We start from the raw sequence: 15,628 nt of genomic DNA on the forward strand, positions 1-15,628 counted from the left end.
AGCGAACAGCACCTAACAGTAAACAAGCCCAAATTTCAGCCCTCCTTTGGTACCTCATTTCTGGTTAACAACTTTTCAGACAGTGGGAATGTTTGTGTAGCTGAGATTATAACAAATTTGCTAACTTGACTCTGCTAAATGAAAACATTTGCAGCCAAACTAATAAAGATTCTACAGGTTGGACCTCTAAAATCTGGGATTCTCTGGTCCAGCAATATCCGTGGTCTGGAAGGGCCATGGATATTACTGGACCAGAGAACTCCAGCTGGCCAGGTTCAGGGGCTGGACTGAGGTGGGTAGCCCAGGGTTGGCATAGTGGGGAGCACAGCCCTGGTGGCAGCGGGGTCAGCACAGTGGGGAGTGCAGCCCTGCTCAGCTGGAGGCAGCTGGGCTGGTGGCTGGCAGCACAGCACTAGCCAGCAGGGGATGGCAGCACAGCCCCGGCTGGGTTATCCTAGTGGGGAGCATAACTGCACCTGGGCCAGAGGCTGTAGAGCTGGCACCCGGGAGCGCAGCCCAGACTGGAGCCCGGGAGCGCAGCCCGGGCCAGCAGTGAGTGTGCAGCTCCAGCTCCGATCAGCATGCTGGGGAGAGTAGCCCCAGACCCGGGCGAGAAGTGCAGCCACGGGAGGTGTGGGAGCAGGGTGCCTGTGGCACGGAGCAGGGTCAACAGCTGGGAGTGGAGCCTTGACCTCCCCTAGTCCGGCAAACTCTTTCATTCGGGACCACTCAAGTCCCAAGGGTGCTGGACTAGGGAGGTCCCATCTGTAGGAATGTTTCAAGAAGCAACAAACCCTTCAACTAAAAAGTTTGTATTACATTTTTGCTTAGCTCTGTTTGCTCAAGTATTGCTTTTTCCAGGAAAGTAAATCAGGGCACTCAAGGACGACTCCCTTTTGCAAGGAAAGCTGGCTGCCGCCACTGTAGGGCCTTTAATTGGCTTTTCAGAGACACATTAGCTCTGCACATTGCAGGCAAAACACTCAGCGCTGCTGTGGGCAGGATAGGATGTGGGCAAGTCTGGTTCAGTGTGGGAAAGCCTGCATGAGTATATTCTGCTTTCTAAAGAGTAACTCTCAGGGTAAGCTTAACAAAGAGAAAATCTGAGAACTAAAGATTTAAAAAATTAAGGGAAAATAGCAACAGAAAATAGCAAAGAATAATGGGGCAGGGTTTGTGTTGTCTGAGGAAAGCTATTGGCTAAATAAACATTCATCTAGTTTTCTCTATCATTTACAGGGATTAAAAACTAAAGTGTGATAATGATTTTACTCTTGCTTTAAGGGCCTGATGCAAAGCTAATGAAATCCTTGAAAAGATTCCTACTGAGTTCATTAGGGCTTTGGTCCAGATCCTATATGCAAATTTCTATGCAACCTTAATAGAGATTTGCTAAAGTGCCTCCATACTTTCCTTATGTGAAACAAAAGAACAGAGCCTGACTTGGTTTTTTTAGGCAGCACCAATTACATGTTCACCGGTTATTAACAATTTCCTATCTTGTTTATTTTTTATTCTGCATTGAACAATTTGCTTTTTCATACTACAATATAGGAACAATGTCAAGTCAAATTTGGCTAAAAACTTTCCAGCAGGTTTTGTAAAGATAAATCTTTAAATAATTTAAGACCAACAGAAACATTTCTCTGGATGTATTTGTTTTGAATTCCAAATAAATATGTTACAAATAGAAAACAAAGCAATAACATTCCCTTTGTATACTTGGAGCCCATACATTGCATCCTATTGCTACGAAAACCTGAAACTGATACAGGCTGGAGACCCAATATACCTTCTGTTAAAAATCAATGGCAAAATTTCTATTAAGGTAAATGGCAAGCAGGAACAAATTGTAGAAGCTAAGCATTTGCAAAACAATAGCATCACTTAACTCTTATATGGCATTTTTTATCCATGGCTCTCCACGTCATTTATAAAAGGAAGGCAAAATGTATTATGTCCATTCTACAGATAAGGAAATGGAGGCACAGACATAAATGGCTTCATCCAAAGTCACACACAAGAGCAATGGCAGAGCCTGGAACAGAATCTAGCTCTCCTGAAGATCAGTTAAGTGTCTTGGACCCTGTTGCCTTCAGCTAGTATATTTCAATTGTCCAAGCCTAATAACATTCCCACCCAGCAGCAAATAATGAAAATTAAATTAAATCTAACATTATTTTGATTTTCGTAATCAAGGGTGCAATTTGCAAAACAATTTTTTTTTTTAGTATCTAAAACATTTTAAACAGAGAAATGTCTTTGGAGTCAGTATATATTCCATCAGTGCCAAAGGGTGATATTTTGGGGGTTGAACTGCACTCTAAGCTATCCCCCCCTCCCTCTGATCAGGAAGACAGAACTTCAAGCTTGTTTTCCCGCAGTTCTTTGTTCAACAGACACTTTTGGTTGCTGGCTCTGGACTGGATTAGAGGCTGCTACCATGCTGACAGAGACAGAGGATAGTGCTCTAGTGCTCTCAATAGCTTAAAGAGTGCCTCAGTCCAATCCAATCCAATCACCTATCACATTTTCCAATACAGCATTCATACTCTACTTTCAGCTGCCACAAGGTCATCACCATTAGCTTAAATCAAACATCCTCTGGCTCTAGGTCCCATGATGAAAAATTTATGGAGTCCTGGACATGGTACAAGTTATATACAGCTTTATGGATGAAATCCTTCAGGTCTCTGTGACCTACTGAAAAAAAAAGGTTTTATTTTATTGTAATCCCCAAATGTTCAGTTTTGTGTGTGCGTTTTTCCTACAGAATGTGTGCATTGCTTCCAGCAATGTGTTTTGTATTACCTGGAAGAACAGAAAAGCACTAATGGGAGGAAACAGCTTGATTCTTATTGCCAGTGCAACACAAAACAGAACCTCCAAACAATACAATGGCTTCTATACCAAAGCCATTCTGCTTACCTTGGGGTCTCGGGCCCTAGTTCCCTCCCATTTTACATTTTCAACAGGGCATTAGTGGTATGAAAACAGTATACCTCATGGCTTTCAGTCTTTTATTTTTCATGTCATAAACTAGGTAAGGTGCTTGGTTTTCAATTTATATCTACCCCAGACGGCATCCACTGAAGGTAATCTGCCTTCTCCTGCCATTAGTCCATCTTTTATGAGCAAGACACACATGGCATGTGTGTTCCACTCCATAAACTAGTCTCCTTCCCAAAGAGCTTCCAATGAAACTTTTATCATCCATTTATCAAGATTTTCAGAAAGGGTGAAGGAAATAGATTGCTCTAGGGCCCTAGATATAAACATTTCCTGGCAAAGGATGCTGTCTAGGAAAGATCCGTCTGGTCATTCTGCTGCACCAACTTGGCTCCATTTTGGATTTTTGTTTACACACACCCACCCACACACATACACCCCTCCCCCCCCCCCCGTTTGAGCCCCCTCACCTTGACTGTGAAGTCTGCACTGAGAGGCCCTGCTATTCTCAGTATCTCCTTGTCTGGAAACTTCTGGAAGTCGACACTAGAATTGTCCACTAGGAAGGAGCCTGTAGAACTGAGGCTGTTTTCACCCTTCACACCTTGGAGAGTCTTGGTTTCCAAATCTGACAAACATAGAAAATGGTCACCCAGAGCAGGCAAGCATGTGACACGTACACAATAATAGTTCCTTAACCAACATGTACTCAGTGCCTCCCATGGGGGCAAGGGAATCAACCATTTAGGTGGCTGGCACTGGAACTGACTAAACCTGATAGGCATTTCACTCTTGTACACAAGATTGGAGAGCAGCTCAGGTTTGGCTTGATGCTCCTCCATCATGATGGGGGAAGGAGAAGGGAAAGGTTGAGTGTGGCCCAAAGAAATTTGAGTAAGCGGCATTGTGCCAAGTGATCCAAATCCAAACCTCAACCTAGGGACTTACCTGTGCCCCACTGTCCCAAATCTTCACTGGGGCAATATCTCCTTCCAAAATAAAAAATAAGATACTGGATCAGCCTTTTTTTCACTTCTACTTATACATCCTGTCTTCTAAAAATTCCATTGCAGAAGTTTGCTAGCTTGGGAGAGAAGGCAGGACCAAGGGAAGAGGGAAAGTCATTTACAGGGAAAGGAATAATAACTACATTAGAGCGGACCAGGAATACCCCAAGGTCCACTTCCAAACTAGTATTTCAGAGGATTTGAACTTTAAAGAATATATTATGTATTTTTTGTTCTAGTTTATAACCTGCAATTTGCTGGTCATTATTCACAGCTCTAAATCTAAACAGCTATAAAAAGACTATGAAGTAACTACTGCTGTCTCAACACGAATAGCAGATCATTTACGGGGATTTCAAAACGCACCCTTTCCATTGTATGGTGCGATTGCCTCTGCATTTCAACTCTGTGCTATTACTAGTGCTCTGTAAATGTTGACATACAGATTCCCCTCTCTTATCTATGCAGTCAGAAAGTTGTATCCACCCTTAGGGAAGAAACACACTGCTATATTTTGTAATTGCCCCAAATGTTACATCTTGCAAGTTACATCGCACTGTGGCTATGTGTACACTGGCGCGATCTTGCGCCAGAGATACGCAAATGAGGCTACGCGTGGAATATCACTGAGCCTCATTTGCATATCTAATGAGCCGCCACTTTTGCGGAAGAGGCTCTTGCGCCAGAAGGAGCTGTCTACACTGCCCCTTCTTGCGCAAAAAAAACCCTCTTGCGCAATGCCGCTATGCTGATTATTTTCGGGAATAACGGCATTGCGCAAGAGGGTTTTTCTTGCGCAAGAAGGGGCAGCGTAGACAGCTCCTTCTAGCGCAAGAGCCTCTTCTGCAAAAGTGGCAGCTCATTAGATATGCAAATGAGGCTCGGCGATATTCCATGCTTAGCCTCATTTGCATATCTCTGGTGCAAGATCGTGCCAGTGTAGACATAGCCTGTATGTTTGGGGAGATTATTAGAAACTACAGCAGTATTTTTTTCTGTAACAGCATGGGCAGCTTATTTGCACTTTGATCCATCTGAAAAGAGGCAGCAGGTGGCTGGCTACTGCAGGGGTATGCAAGAGAGGGAGAGAGTGCAAAGAGATTTGCTTCCCTGTCCTATGTCCCTGTCTACAGATGAATTAAAGCTGCAGTCTCAGTTATCTCCTGAGCGCAGAGAAAGTTCTCTACTTGTACGCTCTGGGGCACATGGGACTCCAAAAGGTGCAGGGAGGAAGCAGGGCAATCATCCCCTTTCCAACTCCCTCCACACCAGCCAGCAAACATTGCAACCATGTAAGGGTTAGTGTAGTCACCAGGGGCAGATATAGGGCAGGGCGAACGGGGTGGCCGCTCTGGACCCCGCGCTTCAAAAAGCCCCGTGCATGCACCATGGCGCCACTGCGCATGTGCATGGTGTCACTGCACATGTGCCGTGGCAAAGGGGGGGCCCCGCGGAATTACGCTGCCTGGGGCTCTGCAAAACTGTCATCTGCCCCTGGCAGTCACATTCCCTCAGGGGCAGTGCAACTCAACTGCACAATCTGGCTGCACACATGTGCATCCTTTCTATTGTTCTGACTGTGGATGAATGGGGTGCATATGGGAAGCAGAGAGCAAGCGATTTGGATAAGAACAGAAGCACGTGCTAAACTCATGAGCTGCTTGATGACAGAGCTCAGCTGCAGGGAAGCCTGTACTCTAACCTCCTCTATGTCTCTGCAGCCAGCGGGTTTTTTTTCTAACAGAAAGGCTTGGCATCGAACTAGTGCGCCAAAAGATAAATGCACAGAAATGGCTGAAAAACTGAGGAGGGACAGAAAATGTCGTGTCTTTGGCCAAATTCTACTCCCAGATGCAGGTGCAATTCCACTGATGTCACTAGGATTGTCTAGAGTACCTGAAGTCAGGTTTCTGTCCTGTGTTGAAACCAGACATTCCAGTTGTATATAAAACACCACAGGATACCAAGGCTCTTATTAAAGCAACAACACACTGTCTTTCTACTTACATAAGTGATCAGGTCCTTTCAACACTAGACGAACATGCCTACTTCCATAGGGAACAGCAACAACAGTATCTTCTGCTGCAGGGAAATACAAAAATGCACGGAGTCAGTAAGTAAAGGAAGTCCTGTCTGCAGACAGGCACTGAAAGCACTGTTCATGGGAAAACTGAAAGTAAAGCGTTTGGTAACATAACCCCCCCATCTGAAGTCCTGACAAAATGCATAGGTAAGCAATCATCTTCAAGGGACTTTCCAAGTCCCATTCTTACCTACTAATTTTATTTATACTCCACTATTACCCAAGTGTCTAAAGTGGGACCAGCAGCTTTTTATTCTACCTGGCCTCCAATTAAAACAAAGCATATCCTACTCTTCCGAATTATTTTGGCAAATATATTTGTGTTGAATTAGGGAAGTATAAAAATATTCCAATGTTCAAAGAGAAAAGTTAAAATACTGAATTATATAACTCCCTGTTCCTTCGCATGGCACAAGATCTCCCAACTAAATGCGATTCCTTCCCCGTCTCACTAGACATCCTACTTAGACATGCACCCTGCTGTGGTGGCAAGAGTTGTGTTTTCCTTTCCATACTACCCACAAAAAGCCTAGTAGTACCAGAGCCCATTAGATCTACAGTATAAACAGGCTCTTGGGGACTGATCCTGCACCGCTGAAGTCAGTGGAAGCTTTGCCACTGACTTCAATTGGAGCAAGATTGAGCTCTCAGTGAGTCCAAGCCAACAGTCACTAACCTGATTTCTTCTGCAGTTTATACAATGCTGTTAGATCAGAGTTGCTAAAGAGCCAGCTGTCTCAATAGCATCTTGGTACTCCATGGGGGGAATATGAGGTGAGGGTGTTGTAGCTCCAAAGAGCAGATTCCCCACCTTCCCACTGACCAGCTGCTAAGCCAGGTAGGCAGGAGAGTGCTTAGCTGCATCCAGTAAGGCTGTTCCCCTCTCCTCTCTCTGCTGCCCATCTCCCTCCCTCTTCTCCAGCATAATGCAGGAATCACAACAGTGTTGTCCCCCACAAAGCTGAAATTTGCAAGGGACTATTCCCTTCAATCCCCATAAAAATTATCCCCAGGTCTGAGTCATGTGTCTCCCATGAACAAGGAGCTGGGAGGCCCTGCTTTGCAAGCAACAGGGTGCTATTTTATCATGTGAAAGCAACACAGCTGCTAACAGGCTAGTTTTCATCTGAATATCTGTCCAGTCACCAGGGCTTTCTGAACAGTGGTCAAACATGAGCAAGGAAAATAAAAAGATTTCAGTAGTCAGGCCCAGCCTGGGATTCTAGAATTGATGAGAATTTCTATTAAAAACAACCTGCTGTGTAATACTTAAGAAGGTCAACATTGTAATTGCCATTATTGTGCTTCAGAATCAACACACTGTCGTGATGAGTGGTGTGGTTCAAACATCTCTTAGGACAGGGCTTTTGTCTGTGGCCCAGGGTGTGGTTTGGGTTTACGCAGGGCTGAACACGTGGCCCGTGGGTGGGATCCTTTGAACATGGCCTCCACTGGGAACATGCTCCACAGTGACAATTCAATATACTGGTCTTCTGTCGATATGCATTTTAGTAGTTCAATTCCTGGACTGTCATTGATCATTAAAAGTGCTGTTATATGGGTGGAAATTGGGTAAATATCGCATTTTATTAATATCAGCAGAAGTGATTTAAATGGGGTCTGCGTGTTGTCTTGCCTTAATCTTTGTATTCTTGCCCATCAGTGTGAACGATGCTATTTGCATATATTTGCATACACACACACATCCATGCTTGCGGTCCTCACCATGTGCTCTGAGTACAATTGTGACCCTCGGGGCTTCCAAAGTTGAGTAGCCCTTGAGTAGTCTTAGAACCATTATTTCCGTTTGCAGGCTCAGGAAGATGACATACACTGTTCTCCTGTTCTCTCTTCTGCTGTATCCATAATCAAAAAGTTATCCATTGCATGACACTGCCCATAATGATTTTCCAAAAAGAAAAACTTTGGGTTCTTTGTAGATATCTTTTAAACGTTGCAGACAGTGGGAAAAAGGTGGATGGTGCCTTTAAATGACATGTATGAACATTTTTAGTACAAATGTATGTTCATAAAAGTTAATGGACTGAGAGTGCTGAAAATAGAAAGTCTCTGTTTACCCGAAGGTCACAGAAAGTGCAAGCAAAGACAAACCCTCCATTTTAGCCCTCAGTTTGCTCAACTCAGTCTTAAAAGTGCTACCTCTCCATGATCCCTCATGCTTACACTCTTGCAAAAAGTGATTCAGTGATCACGTGATTGTATGACCCTCTGATTACCAGAAAATAGCACCTCTCTCAAATTCCATGTATAGTTATGGGGTCTGTTTATAAGCCAAGTTAAAGTCTTGTAACTCAGTTCACTGAGTCATGTCACCGTCTAGACTTGTAGGTGTAAGACCAGTTCAATATTTACAATACTTTCTATCTAGCTGTCCAATCAATAGGCTGTATATCTCATCTGGTCCAGACACCACAAAACTCTTCCCTTTTTTGGCTTGTGAAGCTTTCCCTGAACAGAAGATACAGCTTTCATGTATGACTGGTTGGAATATCACGACAGAAAGCTTTCTTTCTAGGGAAAATATTTGGGAGCCATTAAGTCATAATCATTTTAGGACTGTCAGTGCTGGGGAAAAGTTCAGCAAGTGTCTCTGCTGATGTCCTAAAGGAACTTTTATCAGCTGATGCCAATGTGTTTTTGTGAAACAGTGACTGAACGTGAGCTAACAGAATGAGTATGCATATGGTGAGGATAGGTAGAGAAGGAGGAGTAAAAGACAGAGATTCTTTACACAGTAATAACAGTAATTTTTCAATCAAAATGTGATTATCCAAATCCTGGTTAATTCGAACACTTTCTTACCCAAAGTTTGGATATGTCCCAAAAGGTCTTACTGACTCTACTGTCCAAAAGATCTTCCAAATACTGCCAGATCCTAGAAGCAGCACATGCCTGAGCTGGGGTCCAACAGAACTGGAGTGATCTTGTCTGCAGTACAACCGCGCAGAAGCCCTCAGCTCTGCAAGGCTAAATCTCCAGTCTTGTGGAACTCCTGCATTTTGCAGAAGAGAAGCTGCAAAGCTAGCTAGACTTGGTGAACTCAGCTAGCCTCTACAATTGGGGGAACAGCCCAGAGGATTTGAAGATTGTTTTCAGAGTGTCCTGATGCTAATCATAGTTTACAAAATGTGCTGGGCCAGCTTTTTTCTCAGGTTTCCAGGTGTGCTCTGAGACCTTTGGAAAATGGAAGTTAAATAGTCAACTATGTTCTGTAATGTATCCTGCACATCTGTGTGTCTGGTACCATTCATGATAGCAAGCACAAATTTCTTTCATTTCTACATGTAGGTTCTTGGTCAATTATTTGACCAGAGAGTCTTACCTGTTTGACTGTACATTAACAGATTTTCCTGCGGCACTAATGACTATGACATACAGTTTCCTTGTTTATCCCGTTTTGAGTGTGTTTCATAATATCTTAAATTTCCAAAAATGTTAATATTCTCTTTAAAAATGTTATATTTTAAAAGAAACACTAATTTTTCCAGCTTTATTAGAAATCTTATTGTTATTGTTGAGTAGCTGACACTGACACGATTCCCCTTGTGTTATAAGCTTTGTGCTGAAGAATTAAAGATTTACTCATGTGTCATGGAACAACTGCAAAATTGTTTAAAGACCCCCTCAGTGTATCTCACACAACTGCTTTGCATTCTCTCTCTCCATTTTATTACTAGGAATATAGTTCACTACCCTGGTTGCTTGTTCTCTATGTAAAATCATAGTATACTCTTTGTGAAATGGCATCTCTCCATGGGATTCCTTATTATCTTGGAAAGTCTCAGCTTGTGTAGTGAAGCAGTAGCAAGACGGGAGGACCATGTCCTGGGATTTATAGGGAGGAGAAAGGAAGTGCACATATTCCGCTATTATCTCTAAGAAGATATGTGGTGGGAGTGGGAAAACACTTGGTGACAGTGTAATGCCCACATGCAGAACCGAACCTGGGACCAGTGGTTCCCAATCTTTTTTATGCTGTGGATCAGCAAACTCACTCACAAACTTTATGCCGCTCAGTAATATTTTATTTGCATATTCATATATGCAAATGATGAATATGCGAATAAAATGTTGCCAGTCTGCCTAGCCCTAACCCAGCCCTGTGCTTCCCAGTGCCTGACACCCTTAAACCCCCACTCCTACACCCCATGCCCTTTGACTCATAGGCTGTGTCTAGACTACATGCCTCTGTCGGCAGAGGCATGTAGATTAGACAGATCAGCAAAGGCAAATGAAGCCGTGATTTAAATGATCGCGGCTTCATTTACATTTACATGGCTGCCGTGCTGAGCTGATCAGCTGTTTGTCGGCTCGGGCGCTAGTCTGGACGTTCCCCCTGTCGACATCAAAGCCCTTTGTCGGCAGCCCCGTTATTCCTTGTGGAATGAGGTTTACCGGGGCTGCCGACAAAGGGCTTTGATGTCGACAGGGGGAACGTCCAGACTAGTGCGCGAGCCAGCAAACAGCTGATCAGCTGTTTGTCGGCTCAGCGCAGCAGCCATGTAAATGTAAATGAAGCCGCGATCATTTAAATTGCGGCTTCATTTTCCTTTGCCAAAACAACAAATCTACATGCCTCTGCTGACAGAGGCATGTAGTTTAGACGTACCCCTACAGTCCATGCCAATACTTTCTTGCCCCGTGACCCCACCATGCTCTCACCCATCATCCCTTTGCCCCTACCCCCACACTCACCAGAGTGAGGCTGCCCCCTCTATGGAGCGTGGCAGTTACTGCGATGTGGGAAGGGAGAGCGGCCTCCTCCTTCATACCCCTCCCTCCCCAAGTGTGTCTTGTGCCCCCATGAGTAGAGGGGGGGGGAGCATGGAGCCTCGGCCGGGCTGCCATTATGAGGAGGGAGGGAGGGAGGCTTCCTCCCGCCACTCCCTCAGCCCCAGCGCTGCCACCAGCAAAAGCGGCCTCATGAGCGGGGAAGGGAAAGAGAGAGGGGGAGCCCTGGGGAAGCGCCTCCTGCTCCACCTCTGCCCCAGTGCCGCCACTGGCAAAAGCAGCTGCACGGGCAGGGGGGAGAAGGAACCGTGAAGCCCTGGGAAGGCACCACCTGCTCTGCCTCCTCCTGCTATTGGTGGCAAACACAGCCGTGCAGGTAGGGGGAGCAGCCATTGGCAGTGCCTGTGCCTCCCTCCTTCATGCCCCCATCTCACCAAGAGCGGAGCGGGGAGGAGGGGGGAAGGCACTTCCTGCTTTGCCTTCTGCTGTCACTGCCTGGGCCACCATGGCTGCTAGAGGTGAGCCACCGGGAACAGCTGGCTTGAGCTCCAACAGCCACCGTGGCCTGGCAGCCAGAGGCTTGAGAACCACTGCCTGGAACCTCTGGTGCTGTAGCGCATGAGCCTCTACAGCTTGAGTTAAAAGCCAGCTGGCTTTCAGCTAAGGCTGTAGAACAAACTCATTCTTTTCTCCATGTAAGTGGCTTACGTAACACTAGATGAGACAGTGAACCACACCCAGTATGCATGCGGGTTGCAACTGCACCCTCTGACAAACAATATAGAGAGAAGTGGGTCAACTGGGTGCCCTATGAAGCTAAATGGAGAGAGGGTAAAAAAGAGTATTAGGCTTCTAGGTCCTTCCTCAGCAGACACATAGGTTTGGTCTATACTAGACCAGGAAGGTCGGCTTAAGATAATCAACTCCAGCTACGCAAAATGCCTACCTTAAGCTGATCCTTGATGGCATCCATACAGTGGGAAGCTGAGGGGAGTAATGTTTCTGTTGGCTTCCCTTACTCCTTGCAAAAGGAGGAGTAACAGATGCTGGTGGGGGATGCCCTCAGTGTTTGATTTACAGGTCTATGTGCTAGGCCCACTAAATTGAATGCCAGAAGATTGACTTCCGGAGCATCGATCTTCCGGTAAGTATAGATGTGCCTATACTGGTATCATGAAAGGGGGGCCCCTGGCCTGTTGGGTGGAGGGGAACAGAGGGATTGTGGAGGAGATACCAAAGTCAATGACCTGCCCAAGTCTTGATGTTTAAGAGCATGCATCGAAACCCAAAGTCTAATCAGTTCTTCTGCCTTTAGATTTTGATGCAAGAAGTCTGCGTAGTTGTACCAACAACACTCATGCTTAAGGGCAGGGCAGAAAAATAATTCCTCTTTCCCTCATTGTATAGTAATACAGGCAGTCCCCGACTTACGCGGATCCAACTTATGTTGGATCCGCACTTACGAACGGGGTTTTTCTCGCCCCGGAGCTCACGGGCGGCGGGTCGCCACCTGTGTCCTCCAGGGCGAAAAAAGCTTCTCCCGGTCTCCCTGGTCTGCTGGGGGGGGGGGGATCCAGGAAAGCCGCTGGACCCCCCCCCCCAGCAGACCAGGGACACCCGAGCAAAGCCGCCGCCCGGGCGGCTTTGCTTGTTTGCCTGGGAGCAAAGCCGCCCAGGCGACGGGACCCCCGCCGCCTGGGCGACTTTGCTTCTGTCCCCCTGGTCTGCTGGGGGGGTCCAGCAAAGCTGCTGGACCCCCCCAGCAGACCAGGGACAACTGAGCAAAGCCTGGGTGGCTTTGCTCGTTTGCCCGGGAGCTTTGCTCGGGTGTCCCTGGTCTGCTGGGGGGGTCCAGCGGCTTTGCTGGACCCCCCCCCAGCAGACCAGGGAGACAGGAGTAAAGCCGCGGCAAAGAAGCAAAGCCACACGGGCGGCGTGGTCCCTCCACCTGTGCGGCTTTGCTCGGGTCTCCCTAGTGTGCTGGGGGGGGACTCCCCCCAGCACCCCAGGGAGACAGGAGCAAAGCTGCATGGGCAGCGGGGTCTCTCCGCCTGTGCGGCTTTGCTCGGGTCTCCCTGGTCTGCTGGGGGAGGGAGGGGGTGCAGCTAGTGCGCCCCCCCCCAGCAGACCATGCTTTCGTTGTGGGACGCCTGGGGTAGAGCAGCTGGGGTGCTGCTGGGTTGGTCCTGTGGGAACTTACTGGGCAGCGCCCCAGCTGTTCAGTCCCAGGCTCCAGATTCAGCAGCTGTTGAATCTGATCAGGCTGATTCCAGGAAGCTGGGGGCAGAGCAACTCTGTCTCCGGCTTCCTGTAGTCAGCCCCTGGTCAGTTTCAGTGGCAGCAGCTGAATCTGGAGCCAGTTCCAACTTACATACAAATTCAGCTTAAGAACAAACCTATAGTCCCTATCTTGTACGTAACCTGGGGACTGCCTGTATTGCAAAGAGATGGGGGAGCTATAACTACATTTGACACACGTGAGGAAAAAAAAGGTATATAAAGTAATATTTTTTATTGGAGTGATCTCCTTATAAGCTTTCAACCTGTACAGAGTTCTTTTTCAGGACCTGAAGAATGAATGAACTCTTTTGTACCAAAATCTTTTGATAATTTTAATGGGTGAAAAAGGGCATCAGAACAGGTGCTTCTCCTGTTAAAAATTCAGGAGGGAAATCAAGGGTTCATCTGTTCCTACCCTGCTGCATGTCAGTTTCTGATTCCTTTGGCACTGGTATACCGTCCCTATAAATACCAATGAAGTTATCTGCATAGCAAGTGCTATTTTAAAGGGTTCTGAACTTCTCTTGCCGGCGTTATCCTTTCCCTGCCCATCTGCATGGTTTAAACAGTGTGGAGAACAGAGTTGGATACAAGCACCAAGAGAAAATGAATTCAGTGTGATGAGCACAACAGCACATTTGGGATGTTTTTGAGAAAATAAACCATTTCCAGCAACTCTTGGCACCATAGAAAAAAGCCATTGCCCAATTCCTCCAGCAGAGCTTGAGAATTGCATGTTTGTAAATGTTCCAGTGTATATTAAGGAAAATAAAATCATATGCATGTCCATTAGCAGTGTTCCCTCTACTCTGCGTGGCAGTACAACTTCACAGGTGATTAATCAGCCTCACCCAATTGGAGGCTCAGGGCTCCGAGCATGGAGCTGACTGGGCAGGGCTAATTAATTGCCTGTGAAGCTGTGCTGCCGCACAGTTTAGAGGGAACATTGTCCATGAGACATCTCTGATGACCTCTAGCCACCTGCTTAACATATGCTCTGACTGATTCTTCCTATCTCACATAACGGCATGGCTCAAAAGTCTCTTCCTGACGCCCTCAGAGCTTTCCTGGGGGGGTGGAGGTGCACAAGAAGCATGAGAAAAGAAGGAGTCCTTCCTGGGACAAGCAATTATTTTTAAAGAGAAGGCCTGCAACTGGTGGGAGGGGAGAGAATGCACAGGGGACAGTTACCCTGAGCCTGGTGATTTGGTGGCAGCCAGAGCCCTGCGGCTATTTAAATTGCCGCTGGAGTACCATGCTGGGACTCCATGTGGCTCTGAGGGTTGGTGAGGGGTGTTGCTGTATGGACAACACTGAGCTGGCTGCCCCGGCCCTGCCCCTTCAACCTGAGGCCTGGCCCCTTCCAGGGGCACAGAACTAGTTCCCTCCTCACCCACATCTTGCTCCGGGACCCACGGTGGCAGTCAACCCCGCTGAGCCTAAGATTAAACAGGCCATTACTTCAAAGACACCACCCATCCCAGCAAAAAAAGTAGGCCGGGATCTCATGAATATTTAAGTACATGGATAAATTTTACTCTTGGAAGTAGTCCTGCTAACTTCAATGGGGCCACCCAGATGAATCTGTGTGCTTAAGCGCTTGCAGGTTCAAAGCCTAAAAGCCCACTTCCACTTCAGACGACTTGCACTGGCTGAAATTTTTGGTCAAATAATAAATTTGCTGAAAAACACAGTTTAGGGGTTACTGAGAATATTTGTATATTTGAGTTAAATTAATTATTCTTTCAGTTCTATGCATGACTCCAGTTTATTCCTCGGAAAGTTGCACAAGTATATCAAAGGGGGGAACTGGGCTCTAACAGAGGTTCTTTACCTGCTTTTTCTTGTCAGATGTTTGATATATCACCACCAACTTGTATCTACCTGTTGTTTCTTATACTTAGTTGCAAAATCTTTGGCTCAGGGACTGCATTTTAGTTACATGCTTGTATGGAGCCTGTGGTGTCCTGATCCTTGACAGTGGTCTTGAAGTATTACCACAGTACAAATAATTCTACTACTAATAAAAATTAGCTATTTATAAAAAGCATTTGTAAAGAAATTCAGAAGTGATTTCAAGTCTGAGGACTGCACAAGCTACTCAGGAACATTTCAGAGGGCAGGATTGCCCTAATGCTCTATGAATTATTGCCAGACACAGTCCAACCTCAACAATGCTAGCTCCTTCCACAGATTATTCCTTTCCCTCCTCCTTACAAGAGACGGTCTTAGTCCTTTCCCTCCCACCACATTAAGATCCAGAATGTCACTGTGCTAATTAGGGCTGTGTGCTGTGCTCCCTGCTGAACAAGTTATTCTCTGAAAGAGCACAGATGATTCTGTAAAGAAACGCTTCTCATTGTTCTTTCAAATGCATATTTAAAGAGCAAGATATCCACCAGCAATCCACAAATGTACATACACACCTCCACAGGAAATTACAGTGTTATTTGAAACGTTTAGATCACATACCATGAAGCATTAAAAAAAAAAAAGAATTATAAAAATATAGAACTGTTTCACGTAACTCCAATAGAACTCAGTGCAAGAGAAAAGT

At 46.0% G+C, this 15,628-nt stretch overlaps 1 protein-coding gene across 12 annotated transcripts in view; it reads right to left on the bottom strand.

Annotated features, from left to right (window-relative positions):
• ADAMTSL1 (ADAMTS like 1) overlaps positions 1-15,628 on the bottom strand; it is a 708,340-nt gene that overhangs the window by 189,200 nt on the left and 503,512 nt on the right. For 11 of the 12 annotated variants that reach the window (XR_012904618.2, XM_089779187.1, XM_075931513.2 and 8 more), the window contains 2 exons: positions 5,964-6,038; positions 3,420-3,577 (listed from right to left, as the gene is read on the bottom strand). Coding sequence is in view for 11 of the 12 variants with exons in the window: in XM_089779187.1 (XP_089635313.1) it covers positions 3,420-3,577; positions 5,964-6,038 (233 nt within the window). In the remaining variant the exon portion in view is untranslated. The remainder of the gene's footprint in view (positions 1-3,419; positions 3,578-5,963; positions 6,039-15,628) is intronic. The other variant, XM_075931510.2, reaches the window with a different exon arrangement.

This window comes from Pelodiscus sinensis, chromosome 6 (genome assembly GCF_052426305.1).
Source record: "Pelodiscus sinensis isolate ZL-2025 chromosome 6, ASM5242630v1, whole genome shotgun sequence".
Taxonomy (NCBI): Eukaryota; Metazoa; Chordata; order Testudines; family Trionychidae; genus Pelodiscus; species Pelodiscus sinensis.